The 20,396-nt window shown below is 38.4% G+C and overlaps 2 protein-coding genes across 2 annotated transcripts; both read left to right on the top strand.

Annotated features, from left to right (window-relative positions):
* The first annotated feature begins 1,171 nt into the window (after nt 1–1,171).
* LOC140243007 (uncharacterized) lies at nt 1,172–8,477 on the top strand. The gene is made up of 6 exons (XM_072322748.1): nt 1,172–1,180; nt 5,232–5,429; nt 6,114–6,245; nt 6,693–6,781; nt 7,519–7,615; nt 8,307–8,477. The coding sequence occupies exons 1-6, from the start codon at nt 1,172–1,174 to the stop codon at nt 8,475–8,477; spliced, it is 696 nt and encodes a 231-aa protein (XP_072178849.1).
* A 7,784-nt stretch (nt 8,478–16,261) lies between these two features.
* Nucleotides 16,262–20,054, top strand: LOC140242549 (importin subunit alpha-5-like). The gene is made up of 3 exons (XM_072322290.1): nt 16,262–16,638; nt 17,384–17,571; nt 18,373–20,054. Exons 1-3 carry the CDS (start codon nt 16,487–16,489, stop codon nt 18,462–18,464), a joined length of 432 nt encoding a protein of 143 aa, XP_072178391.1. The 5' UTR covers nt 16,262–16,486; the 3' UTR covers nt 18,465–20,054.
* The last annotated feature ends 342 nt before the right edge of the window (nt 20,055–20,396 follow it).

Genomic DNA, 20,396 nt, shown 5'->3' on the forward strand with positions numbered 1-20,396 from the left:
GGCTACTACACAGGAAAGACACAATACTTCGTATTTGTAAAATAAACAACACACACACACAAACCCACTCAAACAGACAGACTTACACACACGCACGAATAATGTATATATATATATATATATATATATATATATATGATATTATATTATATTGAGATTTTACGTATTGGCTCCAAGAAGACATGAAGCTACAAACTGTCAATGCATTTTTGGCCAACAAAGCAGAAGTTTATTCCATTCAAATTTCCGCGTTCCATGCCTTCTTCCAGACTCCTGAAGAAGGCGTGGGACGTTAAAAATTTGAGTCGAATAAACTTATGCTTTATTGGCCAAAAATGCATTTTCAGTTTGTTTCTTCATACATACATATTATATATATATATATATATATATATATATATATATATAATTATATATATAATAAACAAATATGTATATGTATATGTATATACATTATATATATATATATATATATATATATATATATAAAACATTAATGTATGCCAACATATTATTATGAACAATAATTTACCGGTGTGGACAGCTCGCAATTCCTCAAGTCGAGAGCAGCTCGTCGATTTCTTCTGGCGGGATGACTTCTTGCACTCACGACGTCAATCACCGTCCCTGAGTATTAAAACGGGAAGACGGTCACTGCGAGTGATTATGTGCCTCAAAGTAATGATTAAAGGCATTATCTACGATTTGCAGATGAACCAAAAACCGTTTTAGTTTTGCAAAATAGTCGAAACTGTGAGTTAGGGACAGAAACAACCAATGTAAAAAATTTAATCAGTAATTTATAGTCAATATTAAGTATTGTCAAATACACAAAAATGTGACCAATAGTTGAAATAAAGTTTCTAGACTAAACCATCTACAGTTATGGTTTACTGAGAAAAATAGTGATATCTTCTTATTTTAGGCTTTATTGCAAAATTTTTGTATCATGTATATTGTAGGATCTTTTGTGATACAAATGACCTATACATATGCATCAATGTGATAACACAAACTGTTTTTTTTTTTTTGGGTGTGTGTGTGTGTGTGTGTTTTAAATCACTGCTCCAAATGGTAAACAGTACCTTTACGGTTCGATTTAAACTGTTTGTTATATCAGAAGTGAAGTTGCTATTAGTTTAAAAAAAAGTCAGAGGAAGAAGTAGTAAAAATGTCAGTGGTAAAAACGTAACTACAGTCAAATGCAATATTTTAACTGCTATCAATATAATAGGCTGTTCTATTTGTTACAAATTTTCACCCATGAATGTTTGACGTTAGCTAATGGCATATTCCTCTCCATATCTACTTCTGATATGATTACCGTTGAAGTTTTGTGTTTTGTTTTATTTTTACCAGTGGCATTTTAATCTAGTACAATTTTACCGCTCAAAGTATTGATTTGTTGCTTTCTCTGATTATAGGACCATTATAGGGGTCTAATCATTGTTCGTGACAAGAATCATTTAGGAAATGATATTGATGTAGCACATAGATCATTGTTGAAATGACTTTTTTTTTTTTTTAAGAAAACAGACATAAAAAAGAAGATTCCTGTCAACACATATCACTGCTTCCTTCATCTATATACCACTTGATATTTGTCGTGCATCAGACTAAAATTAAGCTTGTAAAACTTAAACATGAGTCACAGTGTACATGTTGTATGTGTGTATCTCTTATAAAGTACATTATTTATCACTGGTATGTACCGGACCCATCACGCCCAGTTATGATGCAAAATGCATGTATGCAACCCCCAGCATTATATATATAGGGCATATATCCTACACGGACACAATGTCTGAGCATTCCCAAAAAAGGAACAAGAATGAAGTTTAATGTAAAAGATCTTACCACTAAGGGCGATGAGTATCACGAACAAGCTCACGTTGTCCATATTCGAATTTCTCTTATGGTAGATTAGTCCCAGAAATATTCCAAATTTGAATCCTTGTGTCATTCGTTCTCACGCCATACCACTACGAAAAATTGGCGCTTCGATAAGCATTTCCACGGGTGCGCCCGCGCGCACGATTTACTAGTATACTAGTATACCTCACGCACGCTCTGGGGACCAATCTTATACCAGAATCTGCATATCTCGTTAAACAGATGGACCTGACCCTATATCACAGAACTATTGACACAACATTTCAATAGACTTCGTATTAGGAAAAGAAACAACCTATACAGAGACCCTTAGTATGATACAGGCAGCAACAATTAACAAATATTATGAGAGTGCATTCCTGCAAGTCAATCAGCATTTAGAACATGGTATGAAACAAACCGATAATTCGCAAATGGTTTGTCGGAATATTTTCAAATCTAACATCTGCTCGACCGCGAAGTAGTACAAACATTGGGAGAATGATGCTGATGTGTGTTTTAACCTACGTTCCCTTTTGCCGTGATGTTGTCGACCATTTTGTTTGTTGGTACGCTCTTCGGTTTGTGTGATTTGAGTTGATTATTAACAGAGTCCGACTAGACATAATATATTAGAGGGTATTACGGATTGGTACCTCACGATGATTCATCGGCAAATATAATTTTCCCCATACAACTAGTCATATTTTAAGGGAATGGATTGGTTTAAGGTCCGATAAAGTGTGTGTGTGTGTGTGTGTGAGTGTGCGTATGTGTGTGTCCACGCTCTGGAGAAAGCCAGCTTAAAACTTAAAACTAAACGCAAGTAATGATGTGAACAATAATACATTAGCTTGGTTCAACGCACCTTTGACTCCTTGAAGGCACCTTACCCTGTTCTGTTGATTTGTATCATGTCACAAAAGGCTTGAATGTTAACATAATCATCACGACCTCCCACACTTTTGTGATATACATATAATGCATGAGCCCTATAGAGAATTAATTTACACAGTGAATTAGTTTATAGAACGTGAAGATATGCATGTGCAAATGTATGTGATTTTCCACTACATATTGAAAACAAAGGGTACTTGAATAAAGTTGATTAATAAGTAACTATGTTATTGCAACTAGTTATCAGATTGATAAGCGTCATATTCAGGAACAAAGATGTAGCGAAGGTCAACAGTACATTTTTTTTTTTTTTATTTCAATGACGAGGTGGTTGTGGTGTCGCCAATTATGTGGAATGGTTTGGCAGCTAGAAAAGAAGAGTGAAAACACTGAGACGTAGGCTAAACCTACGGGGAAGATTCGTCCGGACAAAACTGAGTTCTGGGAATGTTGTTATTAAGTGAAGGATTTCCAGCTGAGTCGTGATCGCAGGTGCTATAAAATGGTACGTACCTATATTCCCAAACTGTGTTGTAATAAGCATTTTGAATGTGTTGTCCGTGTGAAGTTATAAAGTGGCTCTCAATCCATATGGTACTCGAGATGTCGTACAAGTGCCCTTGAAGTTGGATATTAGAAGGTTAGTCAAATAGAGCTTCCAATTATTTCTACAATACATGCGCTGTATACATAGGGCCTATGCAGTCGGCCTGCTGTAGGTATACTCAAGACATTAAACATAAGATCAAATTCTGCCCCGTGTGTATTTGCTTGGACAAAATGTTTCACCAACACTTTTGCCTGCCTTATAAAAATGATTTAAAGAGGTTGGGTTGATAAAAATATCAAGGCCTATACATCAGGAGAGCAGTTGCAAACACAAAAGAGACTACCCTTGTTGAATAAGATTAACATTGTCTAACCGTAACAAGCAACATTGTGTGTATGGACGAAACGTCATAAGATGTGAAAATAATTGATGCTTGTGAAAGTTACGCAGCTGCTGTGTTGGGAAAAAAAAATGTGTGAGCAAACGTTATGTATTTTGTCTCTTTTGGGTTTTTCTGGCTCCTATAAGGCACAGGATGTTAGTGATGTTCAAAGATTAGGTGACAATATATCTCAACGAATTCATAATACAAAATAAAATGATGATACAGTGCAATGCTAATAAGTATTTTTGGGTAGTAATGCTATTCAAATAAGTTTTCCTCTAAACACACCGTGAATGATTGCTGTCACAATTACGCCCTCTCAAGCGTATCTATTGAAATTATGAAATTAAACCAGGCCAGTGGAATAGTAATGTAATAATCATATTCAATTACCGACACATTAATAACTTTCGTTCTTATCATTCTCATTTCCCTATTCACCTTTAACTCGCTTCAAATATTCTGACATCATTTACGTTCTTTTTCTGTTAACATTTGGTCTGGTTTCTCTCAACCAAGCAACTCTTGATCTGGTTATTCCACTAATGTATTATTTACAAACATTGTATTAATATATATATATATATATATATATATATATATGTATATATATATATATATATATATATATATGTATATATATATATATATATATATATATATATATGTATATGTATATATATATATATAGAGAGAGAGAGAGAGAGAGAAAGAGAGATTCATTCATTTATTTCCATTAAAAAAAAGCACAGAAATCAGAATACAATTGCCTTGATACGATCAGGGAGGTGTCTCACCTCCCTGATACGATTTATACATTTTGAATGGAGGGATCATAAAAAGCACACAAGAGGCTTATTGGATCCCCTGCAAACAATCATTACATTTCACCTGAGCAATTATCAGACAAATTATTTATATAGATACAAATAAGATATAAACATAAATAATACAGTTGTCTGCAAATTATTCATACGCCTATTCTTTTTTTTTTCTCAATTATTCCAATTTCTGACAAAATGATACATTATTGTGGTGGCACTCGAACATCAGTTTGATACCTTACATTGTCATACTCCAAAGCATTTTACTTCCAGTTTCATCTCATTTGTATAACAAAAGAAAAGTAAGGAATCTATACTCTCAAAACTTTCCAGACTTTACAAAATCGAAAATAAATCATCAGTATTGATCCCAAATCATTTTTTGTTTGTAATAACAGCATTCTATGCACTGGATGTCACCATGTTCCCATTTAGAATTCGTACATTCCCCCAAATAATCGAATAATTAAGGACAGCCAAAAAGATGGAAATGTCAAGATTTCTGTTGGTATGCAAATGAAGTTAAACCCAAATTGACTTTAATCGGTAGATAATAACTATATATGCATCAAAGCCATACCGACGTATACTATCATTCCATCATTCACATTTTGGAAATAAAAGCACAAGAAATGTTCAAGGGTATTAATAATTATGATGTCAACTGTAAATGAATAAATCTTTTCTTTCCCTTCTTCAAAAGGACTCTACTTTGCAAAAATTTGCGAAACGACTGGACACCACAAACACAGACGTTCTGCTTCTCACCTTGGAGGAATTGGACAGTTATGTCACAGGGGCAGAGGACGAGGATGCTGCCGATGAGAGAATCGATGGCCTCTGTCAAATGATTCCGAGATTGATGGAAATCATCGCAACGACAGGTGATGAAGATATATTGGTAAATATGATACAGTGTAATAAAATCCATATGCCACTTTTTGCGTTTCAAACTATTCCACACTAATGTTATTGATAGATCCTATACATTTTGTAGAAATGGAAGTGTAAAATTTAACAGTTAAAACCGGGGTAAGGGGCGTGCTGTCTTCGATGATTTACACGTTTTTTAGCTGATACTCAACATTATTTACACTTTTTCGCCTAATTCTACATTATTAGTTATTATTAGTATATGAGAACTCTTGTAATGCAACTTTATTTTAGTAAGCAGAATACCAGTGTGCCGGTTTAAGTGAAATCAAATGTCATGTGTAATAAGTCAGCGGATTATATGGTATGAGTTTGAAATCGCATAATTCGGAATCCAAAGGTTCAGAATTTAAGTCTAAGGTCTCACAGACCGTATATGTACGCTCCCGAGCACATAAGATAAAGCAGAACAGATTATTGACTTTTATCAACCGTACAAGATTTTTGGTCATACTCCAAAGTCATGAAGTGTAGTAGTCTCCTCACCGAACTTTCACTCTATCCATCCACATCTTTATTTTGCACTTTGGTTTCCTTTAAACTCGAGACCAAATTTAATACATCCCACTCCCCCACCACCCCACCCCCCCCCCCTTTTTTTATCACTTGCTCATGTTTGGTTTGCTCATGTTTGTGCATTTGCCATGCACAGCTAAGATCCCTGGATATGTTCATCCACATCACATCTGGCAGCTGGGAGCAGACTGAGCAGGCTGTCGAGGCTGGAATCATCCCACTCCTCATACCAGTCCTATCCTCCGACAACGACATCGTCCTGGATGTTGTGAGTTACCATGGCAACGTAATGAAAGATGCGAGATGCCCTATGTACCAGTGAGGCCGAAACTACATGCAGTATATGCCATACATGCCGTGGTATACATACATACACGAAGGCTAACCTTGAGCCCTCTTAAAAAAAGAAACTGTCATTGGGCCAGGAGGAGCATCATTCTTTCATTGTCCTCCAGTGCTGTTGTTCGCTTTTGAAATGGAATGAAATGAAATGAGCCTTTCTACTCCAAACAAATATCTTTATCAGTCATTGAAATTTCATGGAAACATTAATTCTGCTTATGAGAGTTCGTTGGACAGAAAGAAAACGTGCCATGAATTATTATGAACGATGAGATCTACAGGAGCGGGTCACTACCTTTGTCCCCTTCCGAACCTTTATGTAGAGTCTAGGCTAAAAAGCTATTTCACCATTTTTCTTCCTTTTTTCATGCAGACTCTCGCAATTTTCGGCAATATCACGGACGAGGGAACGCAGGGAAGAGACCTGGTCCTAAACTCAGATATATTAGAACCGCTGCAAAGGTGAGGTGAACAGATTGCGAAAACAGGCTGAATTTCTATTCAATATAAACAGTGGATAATGCAGTAACCTTTTTTTTTTTTTTTTTTTTTTGTGCACCACATGAATTCATGCCAGATTCGGTTAACGGATGGCCAGAAATACAAACAAATACATAATGATTCATGTATATGGTAATGATGTGCGACACTCCAGAGTAAATAAATGAATAAAAGAATGAATGAATAAATGAACAAAACAATGAATAGCTTAACAGTACGGACAACGAAATAAAATTAAATACGCACACGTATGCCATTACGACGAGTGCAGACTATCCCTTCTACTTTAGCCCTACAGTTTTTTATTCTGAAGGTTCGTTAATCCGAAAATGAAATAAGGTTCTTCATTCCAAACGTTCGCGAACCAGAAGATGAAGAAAAAAAAGTTCGCTATTCCGAAGGTTCGCTAATCCGAAAACGAAATAAGATTCGTAATTCAAAAAGTTTGTTTGTAAGCACTTTTTTTTTTATTATTTTCGGATAAACGAACTTTATTTCACTTTCGGCTTTTCGATCGAGCCTTCTAAATAACAACTCTTATTTCACTTCCCTGATTACAGAACCTTCGAAATATCAAACACCGCCAGACTTAATTACAACTTGTAGTTTTCACGTAGGAATGATAAGAATAATTAAAAGACATTTAATCATAACATTGATAGCAACAATATCTTTTTTATTTCATTTCTATTTCACAGCATCATTGAAGAAAGTGAGGATGAACACCTGTTGCAGCTGGTGGTACATCTGTTATATAACTTCTGTCGCTTTGACCCATTCCCGGACTTTGACAAGGTAGGAGTCCTTACAACGTTATGCTATTAGTATGTTTTGAGATGCTGTTTTTCTCCCCGTCACTTTCTTATAAACTTATATTCGTTCTTTGTGATCGTAATCTTGAAATCCCAAATTCAGCTCCAACCTTTTTGATGTGAAAGTCACTGAGTGAGAGCGCGGATTGTACTTTACCTGAACTATTGAGATTTTTTACACTGATATATTTCATTCTCTCTACATGAATGAAAATGCACATGGTATATAGCGATGAATTGCCTTCAGCTTTCAAAATGCACCCGGTGGGACATTCATGAATGTAGATGGTGTATTATGACGACAAGAAGTATGTACAAAAGTTTTAAAAAAGATAAACCTCAAGTGACTTTAATCAAACGAAAAAAAAAAAAATAAAACCAAAAACAAAACACAAATCGAACAGTGAAAAGTAAAAGAACACATGAAAAAAAAAGGTAATCTTGAAGTTTCTCAAGTGTTCATGAAACACATATTGTTTCATAATGACTTTTCTTCAAACTTTCGAAGTTAGCTTGACCATGAATTCAGCAGTGTGTCACTTTTGAGTGTTGGTTGTACAGTTTGCAACTGATGTCCACACGAATTGTTGTCAACTTATTTGAGGACCCGATGAAGTCCAGGTGAACTACAATTCTCCTTTCCTTAACAATTTCCTGAACATATTTTTTTACAGATTGAACCTTTCATAAGCCCCCTTTGTCGAGCGGCGTCGAGCGACGAAGAGGACATAATCGTCACCTCGTGCCGCACTCTCGCCCTCATAGCAGAGAAAGACGGCCAGAGACACGTGGAACAGTTCGCTGACGCATCCCTCTTCGCGCGTCTTCTTGACGTTGTGACGTAAGCAATGCAGTCGAGTTCCTTTGATGACGTAGATTTCGTCTCCCTCGTATTTTAGTTTGCGTTCATCGCCTTTAATGCAGTGATCGAGCCATAAAAAAAGTCATTTCTGTGATCTTAGTGGAACAACACTCCAGTTATAGCATCTACTGTAGTAGGCCTACGTTTAAGTATTGATCGAATATTTCACTGATATTACGTCCAATTGCTTTTTGTTGTTTTACAATGGTAGCAAACTTCTATCGATCATTATTTTTTTTTTAATCGTCACTTTAGTAGTTATAATTATCCATATTGCGTTTGTTTTCTAAATGTCCACAATCATGGAAGAAATTTTGATATTTCACTTGATTTGATGTTCAATCAACGTTTGCAAGCAGTGATTTGTCTATCTTTTTTTTTACCCCTGTTTGTGTGTATTCAATTCTTAATTCAGCTCTTACATTCTTAATTTAGCTCTGAGGACCTGCCTGAAGCACAAGCTGCCTTAGAATTGATATGTCAACTTGCATCCGGCAGTGAAGAACAGTCTATGGTACGTACACAGCAGATAACAATCTAGCTTTAAAAATTGTATAGCTTAGAATCCCTTGATCTAAAGTCTTGCTCTTCATTGGTAGATCTGAACCTCCTAATTGCACCCAGAATTATGTGAATACACCAGCAAGGGTAACAGTAAAAGGGATGATACGTATAGTATTGGTTGAGGTGAGGATTTAACCTTTACATTTTTGCAAGATACTTAAAGAAACCACTTGATGAAAATGTTAAGCAAACAATCTACTAGGACTTCAAAGTTCATTTGATGAAAATTGGTCTTGAAATGGCTGAGATGTCAAAAAAAAAAAAAAAAGAGAGTAAAACTAAGGGATCCTGATATCAGGTGTGTTCCACCTTTTTTAGGTTCACTTTGTTTTGGAATATCTCGGCCATTTCAAAACCAATTTTAATTAGATAAACTTTGAATTCCTCTTAGAATTATTATGCTCTTTCATACTTCATTAGGTTTCTCAGTATCTCTAAAAACCATCGTCAAAAAAAAAAAAAAAAAAAAAAACGTTGGAAATCTGTAGCACCAATTCAACCGGAACTGCGCCATTGTTAATGGAGTCAAAATTGCATCGTCTATCAGTCATTTTCCATCGTCCATACCGTTTCCTCTTCTCATGATCTTTTGTGGTAGGCGGTAATAAAGAGCGGTTTTCTCTCGAGCTGCCCCCGTCTCCTGGCTGACCGAGGAAAACGTGACGTCCTATCAACCCTGACAGCCAAGACACTGGCTAACCTCACAGGCGGATCTCCGACACAAATTCAGGTTAATGCCCATGGCGTGCATGATTACTGTACGCTTTTAACTATTATCCACAACTTTGATGCGCGAGCGTTTCTTCTTGTAGTATTTTCATTCCGTAACCGATTTCGGAGTCGAACTATTAAACGGTGTATCACTATCTCCGATTTCCAAGGACTGGATACACTGGTGTTTACACCCTGGTCGGTTGCACCAAAGCCATGAAGTGTGTGTGTGTGTGTGTGTGTGTGTGCGTATCTGTGTGTGAGTGTGTGTGTGTGTGCGCGCGCGCGTATGTCTGTGTGTATCTCCATCTCTCTGTGTATCTGTGTGTTCATGAGACAAAGATAGAAGACTTGAGTATGGATATAGGGTGGAATCAAAGAGATTGGGTGGAATATACATGTAATACTATTGTCATCTATATCTACTACAAAGTAACACTTAATTTCAGATTGTAGTATCGCAAGTGTTATTTGTTTCAATTTGTTTTGTTGTTTTAAGGATACCATACCATGTATGCACGCGACCCAGTAATGTATGCACACGACTCCGTAATGTATCGCTATGTTAAGCAGAAGCTAACAACATGGAGACCGTGTTTGGTCAGTCACAGTAAACGTGAACCACAAAGTCAGCTGATGTGTGATCAGTGTTGTTTATTGTGAACATTCAAACATTATATTGGCGACGAGCAGAGTGAGGATGAATCTCCGACAGTTTGAGCGATTTTCTGTGCACGATGAGCCGGCAACTGTTGGAAAACGATGGGCAAAGTACGTCAAAATACTGGATAATTTGTTCACGGCATTTGCTGTGAAAGATGCCAAGCAGCAACGAGCGCTTCTCCTCCACTACGCTGGGCCGGAGGTTTCAGATATTTTTGACACGTTACCTGATACAGGTGAGGACTATGCATCAGCCAAAGCAGCACAAGGAAAGCATTTCTGTCCATCTGTAAACATTGAATATGAACGTTTTGTGTTCAGGCAGTGTAGACAAACTGAAGATGAGACTGTTGATCAGTATTGCCACAGATTACAAAAACTTGCAGTTTCATGTGAATTTGCCGACCACAATGCTGAAATTAAGTCGCAGATTATTCTTGGATGTCGGTCACAAAAGCTACGCCGACATGCATTGCGTGATACAATTTCCTTGGACAAACTCCTTAGTACAGCACGGGCATATGAGCAAGCAGATCGCCATGCTGCAGTAATGGAAGGTGCAGAAGCTACCGCTACAACCGTCCAAGCAGTCGGGACTCGTAGTCGTACTCGCCCAGTGCACCACCAGAGACAGTCACAACAACAACATGCAGCAAAGACTGAACACTGCACATGCCGCAACTGTGGAGGCGTGTTTCCACACCGGAACAAGCCTTGTCCAGCCAAGGGCCAGACATGTCATGCGTGTGGTAAGCAAAATCATTTTGCTAAGTACTGTTTGACTAGTAAGAAGAGCAAAGGTAACGTTGCTAAGCATGTCCAAGCTACTACCACTATCAGCAGTGATACAAACCCCCCATCCATGACAACAGACCCAGAACCTCCCAGTCATGCCAGTACAGGCCAGTATGAACACTACCAGTTTCATATCGAGGCAAAGCCACTGCCTAAACCGACTGTAACTGTACACGTCAACGACACCCCCATCAGTGCTGTCATCGATACAGGAGCATCAGTCATGATGATGTCTCAGCGGACATTCGCACAGCTCAGGCCGCAGCCACCTTTGGTTGCGCATTCTATTCCTGTGTATGGATATGGTAATTCCACTCCTCTTCATGTTAAAGGTACCTTCACAGCTACGATCAGCTACAAGTCGTCATCTGCCACCACTGAAGTTTATGTTACCTCCCACGATGGTGACACGCTATTGAACTTTGCAACGGCCACTGCACTCGGTCTTGTAGAACTCGCATATGCCACGTCATCAGCTTCGCCTAAGTCGGTCTATCCAGATCGTTTTACTGGCATAGGCAACCTGAACAATTATCGCTATCACATACAGGCGGACACATCAGTAACTCCTACAGCCATTCCTCATCGTCGAATCCCGTTCCACATGCGCGATAAAGTGGTACAGGAGCTTGATCGATTGTTGGAGAACGATATCATCGAGAAGGTCGAGAACTCACCAACGCCGTGGGTCTCGCCCATCACAGTCGTACCCAAGCGTAATAGCGAGGCCATTCGCATCTGCGTTGATATGCGAAATGTCAACACCGCCATCAAACGCGAACGTCACGTCATTCCAACTGTTGACGATCTTATCGCAGCCCTCAATGGAGCAACAACATTCAGCACGTTAGACTTAAATTCAGGTTATCACCAGATAGAGCTTGATGAAGAGTCGCGTCAGTACACAGTCTTTTCTACACATGTTGGGCTGTTCCGGTACAAACGTCTCAATTTCGGTCTTTGTTCGGCGGCCGAGGTTTTTCAGCACGCAATACAGTCTACTTTTCAGGACCTACCAGGTGTGCTGAATATCAGTGATGATCTCCTTGTTTTCGGTCGCAGTCAAGCAGAACATGACGCACGACTTGATGCTGTCATGCAACGTCTTCGCAAGGTGAACTTGACTCTCAACCCCGCTAAGTGTGTCTTTAGTACAGATCGCGTAGTGTACTTTGGGCATGTCTTCACAGCCAATGGTATCAGCCCTGATCCGCGAAAGGTTGACGCAATCAACGCTGTCACAGAGCCACAGAACGTCTCAGAGGTGCGCAGTTTTCTAGGCATGGTGACATACTGTGCTCGTTTCATTCCAGACCTTGCGTCCATCTCTGCTCCTCTACGACAACTAACAAAGGCTGACGTGCCATGGTCTTGGGGACCATCTCAAACATCAGCCTTCAATCGCATCAAGGAACTTGTCTCCAAACATTGTACTATGGGCTATTTCAACCCAGCAAATCCCACAGAGGTTATCGTGGATGCAGGCCCCCTTGGCCTTGGGGCCATTCTCGTCCAGCATGACTCGCGAACATAGTCGGTCATCCCTATCGCACTGGCTAGTCGGTCATTGACGCCAACAGAGCAACGCTATTCGCAAACAGAATGGGAGGCACTTGCCATAACATGGGCTGTCAGACACTTCCACATCTATCTGTACGGTGGATCATTTGTTGTTACCACAGATCACAAGCCACTGTTAGCAATGTTCAACAACGCCAATTCAAAGCCACCCATACGCATAGAACGCTGGTTACTGCGGCTCCAAGCGTACAACTTCCAGGTCCAATACCATCCTGGAAAAATTGAACCCAGCCGACTATATGTCGCGTCACCCACGTATCGCCCAGAGCACAGGATCATCAGCAGAAGAAGAAATCGCTGAACAACAAGTCTCGTTCATTGCAGCACACGCGATTCCCAAGACGGTCACGTATGAGGACTTAGTATCTGCAACAAGCACAGATGATGTCCTTCAGAACTGTATTCGAGCTATCCAGAAGGACAGCTGGAATGACCTTGCAGCGTCTGCAGATGCGTCATTACAGTCTGAATATAGAAGCCTGCATGAAGTACGAGATCAACTCACAGTATCGGATGGCGGTAGCATGCTTCTTCGTGATCATCGTATTGTCATCCCACGCTCTCTTCGACAGCGTATCATTGACATAGCACACGAGGGCCATCAAGGCATAACCAAGACAAAGGCTCTGTTGCGTGAGAAGGTGTGGTTCCCTTCCATAGATCGTATGACTGAACACACAGTTCGCGATTGTTTGTCTTGTCAGATGAATACAGTTGAGCATGCCAAGGAACCACTTAGAATGACTGAGCTTCCGCAACAACCTTGGACAGAAGTCAGCGTAGACTTCGCCGACCTTCCTAGCGGTGACCATATGTTGGTCGTCATTGATGATTACTCGCGTTTCGTTGAGGTAGAGATTGTTTCCTCTACTGCAGCAAGTCTGGTCATTCCGAAACTTGACCGGATCTTCTCAAGCTTTGGAGTTCCCACTGTGGTCCGTACTGATAACGGCCCACCCTTCAATGGAGCGGAATTCAGCCAGTTTGCCCACTATTTGGGGTTCAGACACAGGAAAGTTACACCGCGTTGGCCTCAAGCAAATGGTGAGGTCGAACGATTCATGAAGACACTCAAGAAAGTCTATCGCTGTGCTATCGCGGAACGCAAATGTTGGAAGCAAGAAATATACAAGTTCTTGCGTAACTATCGTGCAACACCACACTCTACTACAGGGGTCCCCCCAGCGACCCTTCTCTTCGGACGACCGCTACGCACGCGTCTTCCAGAAGCACCATCCCAACAGCATCGCACTGACCTCGATGCTTCTGTTCGCGATCGCGATGGAGACAAGAAACAACGTATGAAGAACTATGCAGACAGCCGCGGCAAGACTCAAACGTCTCAAATCGCTGTTGGCGATACGGTGCTTGTTCGTAGAGATGGAATGGTTCCAAAGCACCAGTCGCCATATCTTCCGCAGCCATACAAAGTTGTGAGAAAGCGTGGATCTCGCATTACAGTTCGTTGTGCCAATCATTACATCACACGCAACTGTTCGCGTTTCAAGCTGTATAGCGGTCCAGTCCCTTCCAATCGTCATGATGATGATGATGATGACATCGAAACAGATATTGCTCCAAACGCACGTGATGTCCCATTGCCAGCAGGTCATTCACCACCTGCTGTACCACGGCGCAATCCACGTCGCGAGCGCCGTCCTCCATTACGCTTTCGTGATTTTGTGTATTGACTTTTTGTCAAAAAGTGAAATAACGCTTACCTGATGATACAAAATTGACACTAAAAAGACAAAAGTGTATTCTACTGCTTATTCAAATTGTTTTTTTTTTTTGATGATTTTGAAAGTGTCTAAGAGTGGCAGACACATAACGAGATGATTTTTAACTTTGTTTGATTTTTATGTTACTCCACAATCATACTTTGTATAAAAGTATATACAACGTATGTCACGAAAATCACAATTCGGATGACATTGTGTGACCAACTATTTTTATTTTTTTGAAGTATGTTTACCAGAACATATAGTCAAATTTTTTTTGATTGACAGACCACATTATTGTAAAAGTTATAATGGACAGTATAATATTGAAAAAGAGTAATGTGTTTCACTGAATGGATATTAAGATGTGCATAAAGCAACTATGCAAGTTTATTTTTTCTTCACACAGTTATAAAGCAGCTGGGTGTTAGTCCACTCATGGTGATGATAATAACCTAACCACCTTTCACATTGCGTTTTGTTATTTTTTTCAGAAGGTGTACCCATACTGTAATTTTTTTGCGTACTGTGATACATGCAGATGAAAAGTTTATTGGCAGTACAGCCATGTATTCTTTCTGTCAGTCACTCATATCAGAGACCAGATGTATTGTACATGCATGGATTTTCATATCTTGTGGGTTTCCATCATTATACTAGTGAATGATATATGGATTGTTATGTGCCAAACGGTTTTACATAGTTTTCCAGTGTTCATGGTTCTCAGGTTACATTTGTCAACTTGACAAAGAAATTTCATCTGTGTTTTGAAAGTTCAGTAGATTAGATGACAAATACCTGTTTTGTATGATAAAAAAAAAAAAAAAGGAAGTAGAAGTAGCAGAGAACTATGAGTGAAAAGATAAAGGTCCCACTGTAATTTTATGGTGAAGAAAACATAAGCGAAAGTTAGCTGGTGATATGTTTTATTTGGAGTTTTGAAAGAAACCTGTTTATGCAGCCTTGAGTTTGCATGAGGCTGATTTTTGTATAGTGCATTGTTACTAAGATTTAAAGGAAGAAAACACAGTTCAGTGAAACTCAAGAAGTTAAAAAAAAGTATATATTATTTATGGTGTATATGTATTCAAAATACATATTTGGTAATGAACACACATAAAAAGAAAAATAATGACAGGTTGGATGTTTTGATCAGCAGTTTTGGTTTATTGTTGAAAGTGTTTTGCCATTAATTACAAAGAAAAATTATTTGGGTTTTGGTAACTAAATTTGTTGAGTACATTCTGGCAATTAAGGAGTCACTAATAACAGTCAGTTGCTCCTTAGCTAAATTCTTTTTTTTTTTGTAATAAGGTTTAACATTCTATCCAAGGTGAGGAGGAATGTAGTATCGCAAGTGTTATTTGTTTCAATTTGTTTTGTTGTTTTAAGGATACCATACCATGTATGCACGCGACCCAGTAATGTATGCACACGACTCCGTAATGTATCGCTATGTTAAGCAGAAGCTAACAACATGGAGACCGTGTTTGGTCAGTCACAGTAAACGTGAACCACAAATTCAGCTGATGTGTGATCAGTGTTGTTTATTGTGAACATTCAAACATTATACAGATATATATATATTTTTCCTTAAATGTCCTCGCTAGCTGCAAAATAATAGCCTATGTGTTATTCACATGTATCGGACTATGAAGTGTATGATTACCATTCCGTGCACAGTGCCGCTTCGGAATTGCAACAACCTCAATACTTTGTGAACTTTGTGAATGATGATGTGTGACACATTGTGGGAGCCGGGTGCCTTTGAATGTTTCTACACAGTCATAAACGGCGCTATATAAATGCTGTTTCATCATCATCATCACTGATGTTTGCTATAAAGTTATCCAAGGTGAGAAATAATATAGAACAGTTTAAACATTTAAAAGCGTTGCTTTCTGGTTAAGAGCAGTGCTGAACTATATCTCTGAATTCCTTTCTACTTGTTCAAGTCATGTTCGCTTGTTCACTCCTGCAGGCTCTCATTGATTCTAAAGTAGTTCCGCATGCCATCAAATTGCACGGTATAGCTGGCCCGAAGACGCTGTGCGAAACTCTCCGAATTATCACTAACATCATCAACAAGGGAACGGCAGACCATGTGCGGTAGGTCTAGTCGATTACATTACAGTGCACTCCCGTTATAACGAACACGGTTATAACGAAATTCCCGTTACAACGAATTAAAAATTCTCATAACCGCAACATGTTCGGCTATAACGAAATTTCGATACAAAGAAAGAAAACTGCCGGTACCGAGGACTTCGTTATAACGGGAGTCCACTGTATAAAGAATCGGCCGATATTCCCACAGAAGAAGGCACAACTCATCACACCCAACATTATTCTTCTGTGTGAAAATCAGCTCAAAACATTTCAAAGAGTGAAACCAAAATGTCCTATAATTCCACGTTCTAGCTACTCATCTATTCTCTTTCTTTAAAAAAAACATAGGTGAATATGCAACGAAGTACAATGTAATCCAAAGTTTGCTCCATTAAAACACAGTAAATTTATCAAGTAAACTTTCCACACGTATAATTTCCATACGGTTGAATTTTCATTACTGTCAAACAATTGCTATGGACAGCGATTCTCTGCATCTTTCAATTTGAAATCATTTTAGCAAGTGTCGATGAATCATATAATATGTTACAATTAGAAAAAAGGATAGTACACAGTGTAATCAAAGCGGGCTGAATATACAAGTACTTTGTCTTTACCGACTCACGTGATTACAATATTTCTTCTTTTCAATTGTGCATTGTGTTATTATTTTAGTTTGCACTGTTTGTAAAATGCAGAAATCAAACTAAAATGTATGTAATCAAATCCAAACTTAAAATTCCAGATATCTCGTTGCACAAGGAGGTGTGGCCGGTCTCTGCCAAGTTCTGGATCGGGAACTATTATTGGAGCAGGAGAGTTTTAGTGGGGCGTGGCTGCATGCTATGGAGAGAATACTTAGAATAGGTCAGGAGGACGCCACGAGGTCGGGAACGGGGAATGCCCACGCCCAGATGGTCCAGAAGAGTGCAGGTAAATCACGGAGGAAGAAACCCCGAAACGTTTTTCGAAGAGGGGCGGTCCCTGGGAGGTACTAGGGGCTCACCTAGTACCTCCTTGGGAAAAATCGAGGTTCTCATACACGTTTATCATTTTAGCTTTCTAAAGCCGATATTGCAGTGAAAATCGCATATTAAGACTCTTAAAAAACAACAACAACAACAGAAGAGCCATTTCCCCCATTTTCAACTCTTGGTTGTGATAGACCAGCTGCTATTAAGTTCTACATAATTTACAATGCTGCCGTCATATTATGCCTACTGCAGTGGTACAAAAATGGTTCATTATGAAATAATTAGAACCACCGTCTCTATGTATTTATATTCATGCCGCCAACACGAAATGCTATACAAAGGAAATCTGACTGCCTTATAGGAGTAACATCAAAGATTAAATCGCGTTGATCGTTAATCGGCGATCACAAAATAGCACTTTGCGAGAGAATATCGAAATATTGGCCGTATCTGCGCACGCCTTTGTATAAAGTGAAAGGTTTATATAAATGTTATACTACTTCGTGAACCGACAACACGAGTATGATTACGTCCATTCATTAATTCTATTCTAATAATTCTATACAATCTTTGCTTCAGTGCTTATTAACACAACACTCTCTAATTTAGTTGCAGTTTATGTTCACCAAGAAGAGAAGAGAGACTGTTTTGAAAATTGGACACATGTTACCGTCGTAATGATTGTCACACTTTCTTTTCCATCTTTTACTCTGTGGATAAATGTGGATTTATAACCAAATATCTTCATTTTTATTTCCAGGAGTGGAAAAGCTGACTGCTCTGAAGGAAGGAGCAAAGGGCGAGGAAACCAGATCGAGGATCGAGACTCTTTTAAAGACTTATTTCCCATGAAAAAAGTGCAAATAATTGTGTACACCAACAATAGTATGAGATGTCGGGCAGCGCCAAGCAATATTCAGCACTGCGTATTTGGTCGTGGCATTGAATGTGGTCTTGCAAACTCATTACATTACATTATAAAGAGAGAGGAAAGAATCTTCCTTTAAAACAGAACTTGATGGTACAGTTGAATTGCTTATTCCAAATTGTGCTTGGACTTTGCAACTAGGATTATAGGTCCATGAGAGACTATGTTCTGATGTAAGATCATCTTGTCAAGAATAATTTTACTTTGTGTTTGTTTTGAGCTTTACAGAAATGAACCGAATTTTCGTTATTGTATTATAGGCTGCGGGAGGTCTAAACCATCCGCGAATAATCACGAGTTATGGCGTTTTCTATGACTCTTGATTTTGATCGCGTTTGCAGTTAGATAAACAATTAAAACGATGAGCTTATACTTAGATGCAGTGGTCATTTGGGTGCTCGTCTTCTTGCTACATGAACTTCGCAAATCTGTTGTTATAAATGCAGTTCATATGTAGAGCCTGCCTCGAAAACTCTGATGTACATGTACATTGCAAAGCTAATCTGTAAAACACAGGATCAAAGGCCATTCGAAAGTATTAGTAGGACAGTAAAACAAAATTGTGCAATACTGTTGGTGAAATGAATGACCGGCCAGTACGTGTGGATTGCGACAACTGTAAAGTTTTGTCGGCAGGCACAGGAGCGGAGAAAATGTATGTCGACTATGCGCAAATGTCGACATGTGTGTTATTATTAATATTACTTGTATGTATATATGTTTTATTCAAGTAAAATGATCTATAGGTGTAGGGGAAGAGAAGAAAGTAAAAAACTGCAGTCAATCCTGCTGACCAAAGAAATCCAAATATCATACAAACAGATTTCCTTGTATATCTACTCACAACACTCACGATAACTGGTAAAGGCAACGAACTGAAGAAAGATTAAGAACTCGCCAATATTTAATACATGTACGATCATTCGTGCTTACACTGTATTGTGTGCAGACAATAAATACAGACAGTCATAAATGTAGGTGAAGATTCTCTTTGTTGTAATAAGTGTATTCTTTTGCATGTCTTTTGCAACAGTTATTTTCCTTTATTGCGCTTCTAACATATCTAAATGAATGAAATCTTCTGTATGTAAGTGGTCAAGGGCAGACGAGTCACATATTATCAAGGCCCTTAGATTGTAATGAGCAACAAAGAAAATGTTTGTGTGCTACCTACTTACATGCATATCAAAATGCAGTAAAGAGAATAATAATAAATAAATAAAAATAATAATAATAATTCATATTGATAGGGTGAGAGGTGGTTGGGTCCAATTTGAGCCCTCCCCCCCAAAAAAAAAAAAAAAAGAAAAAAAGAAAAAAAAAGATAAATAATTATAAATATTGTATCTTTTTAAAAATGCAATAAAAAAAATTCAACATTAATTCATTCAATTATGATCTTTACAAGGAGAAGAAGATGATGATTTGTACATGACATTAAACGAGAAATAATTTCCACCAATGTCTGGATGATTGCTTTAGTTTTTCATGTTTACCCACTGTGTAGGGATGCTGGGTGTGGTACAGTGGGGGGGGGGGGGGGTACGTTTGAAGAGTGTCTATCACAACAGTTTAATTTCAGTTTATCAAATTTCAGTTTATTAAAATGGTAGAATCTGCACCCCAGAATACAGGTAAATAAGACAAAGAGCTTTGATGTTACATTTAAAAAAAAAAAAAAAAAAAAAAAAAAAAATTGTGAATGAGGAGATATGGTTGTTTGGCACATAAAGTACACTTCTCCAAGTATCTTTACTGAAGTCTTCAGAAAGAAAAGACAAAGACACAAACATTTTCCTTTTTTTTTATGTGAAATTAGTGTACAGTAAATACTTAAATTTGGCAAGCATATGTTG

The sequence above is a fragment of the Diadema setosum genome, chromosome 19, assembly GCF_964275005.1.
Source record: "Diadema setosum chromosome 19, eeDiaSeto1, whole genome shotgun sequence".
Classification (NCBI taxonomy): Eukaryota; Metazoa; Echinodermata; class Echinoidea; order Diadematoida; family Diadematidae; genus Diadema; species Diadema setosum.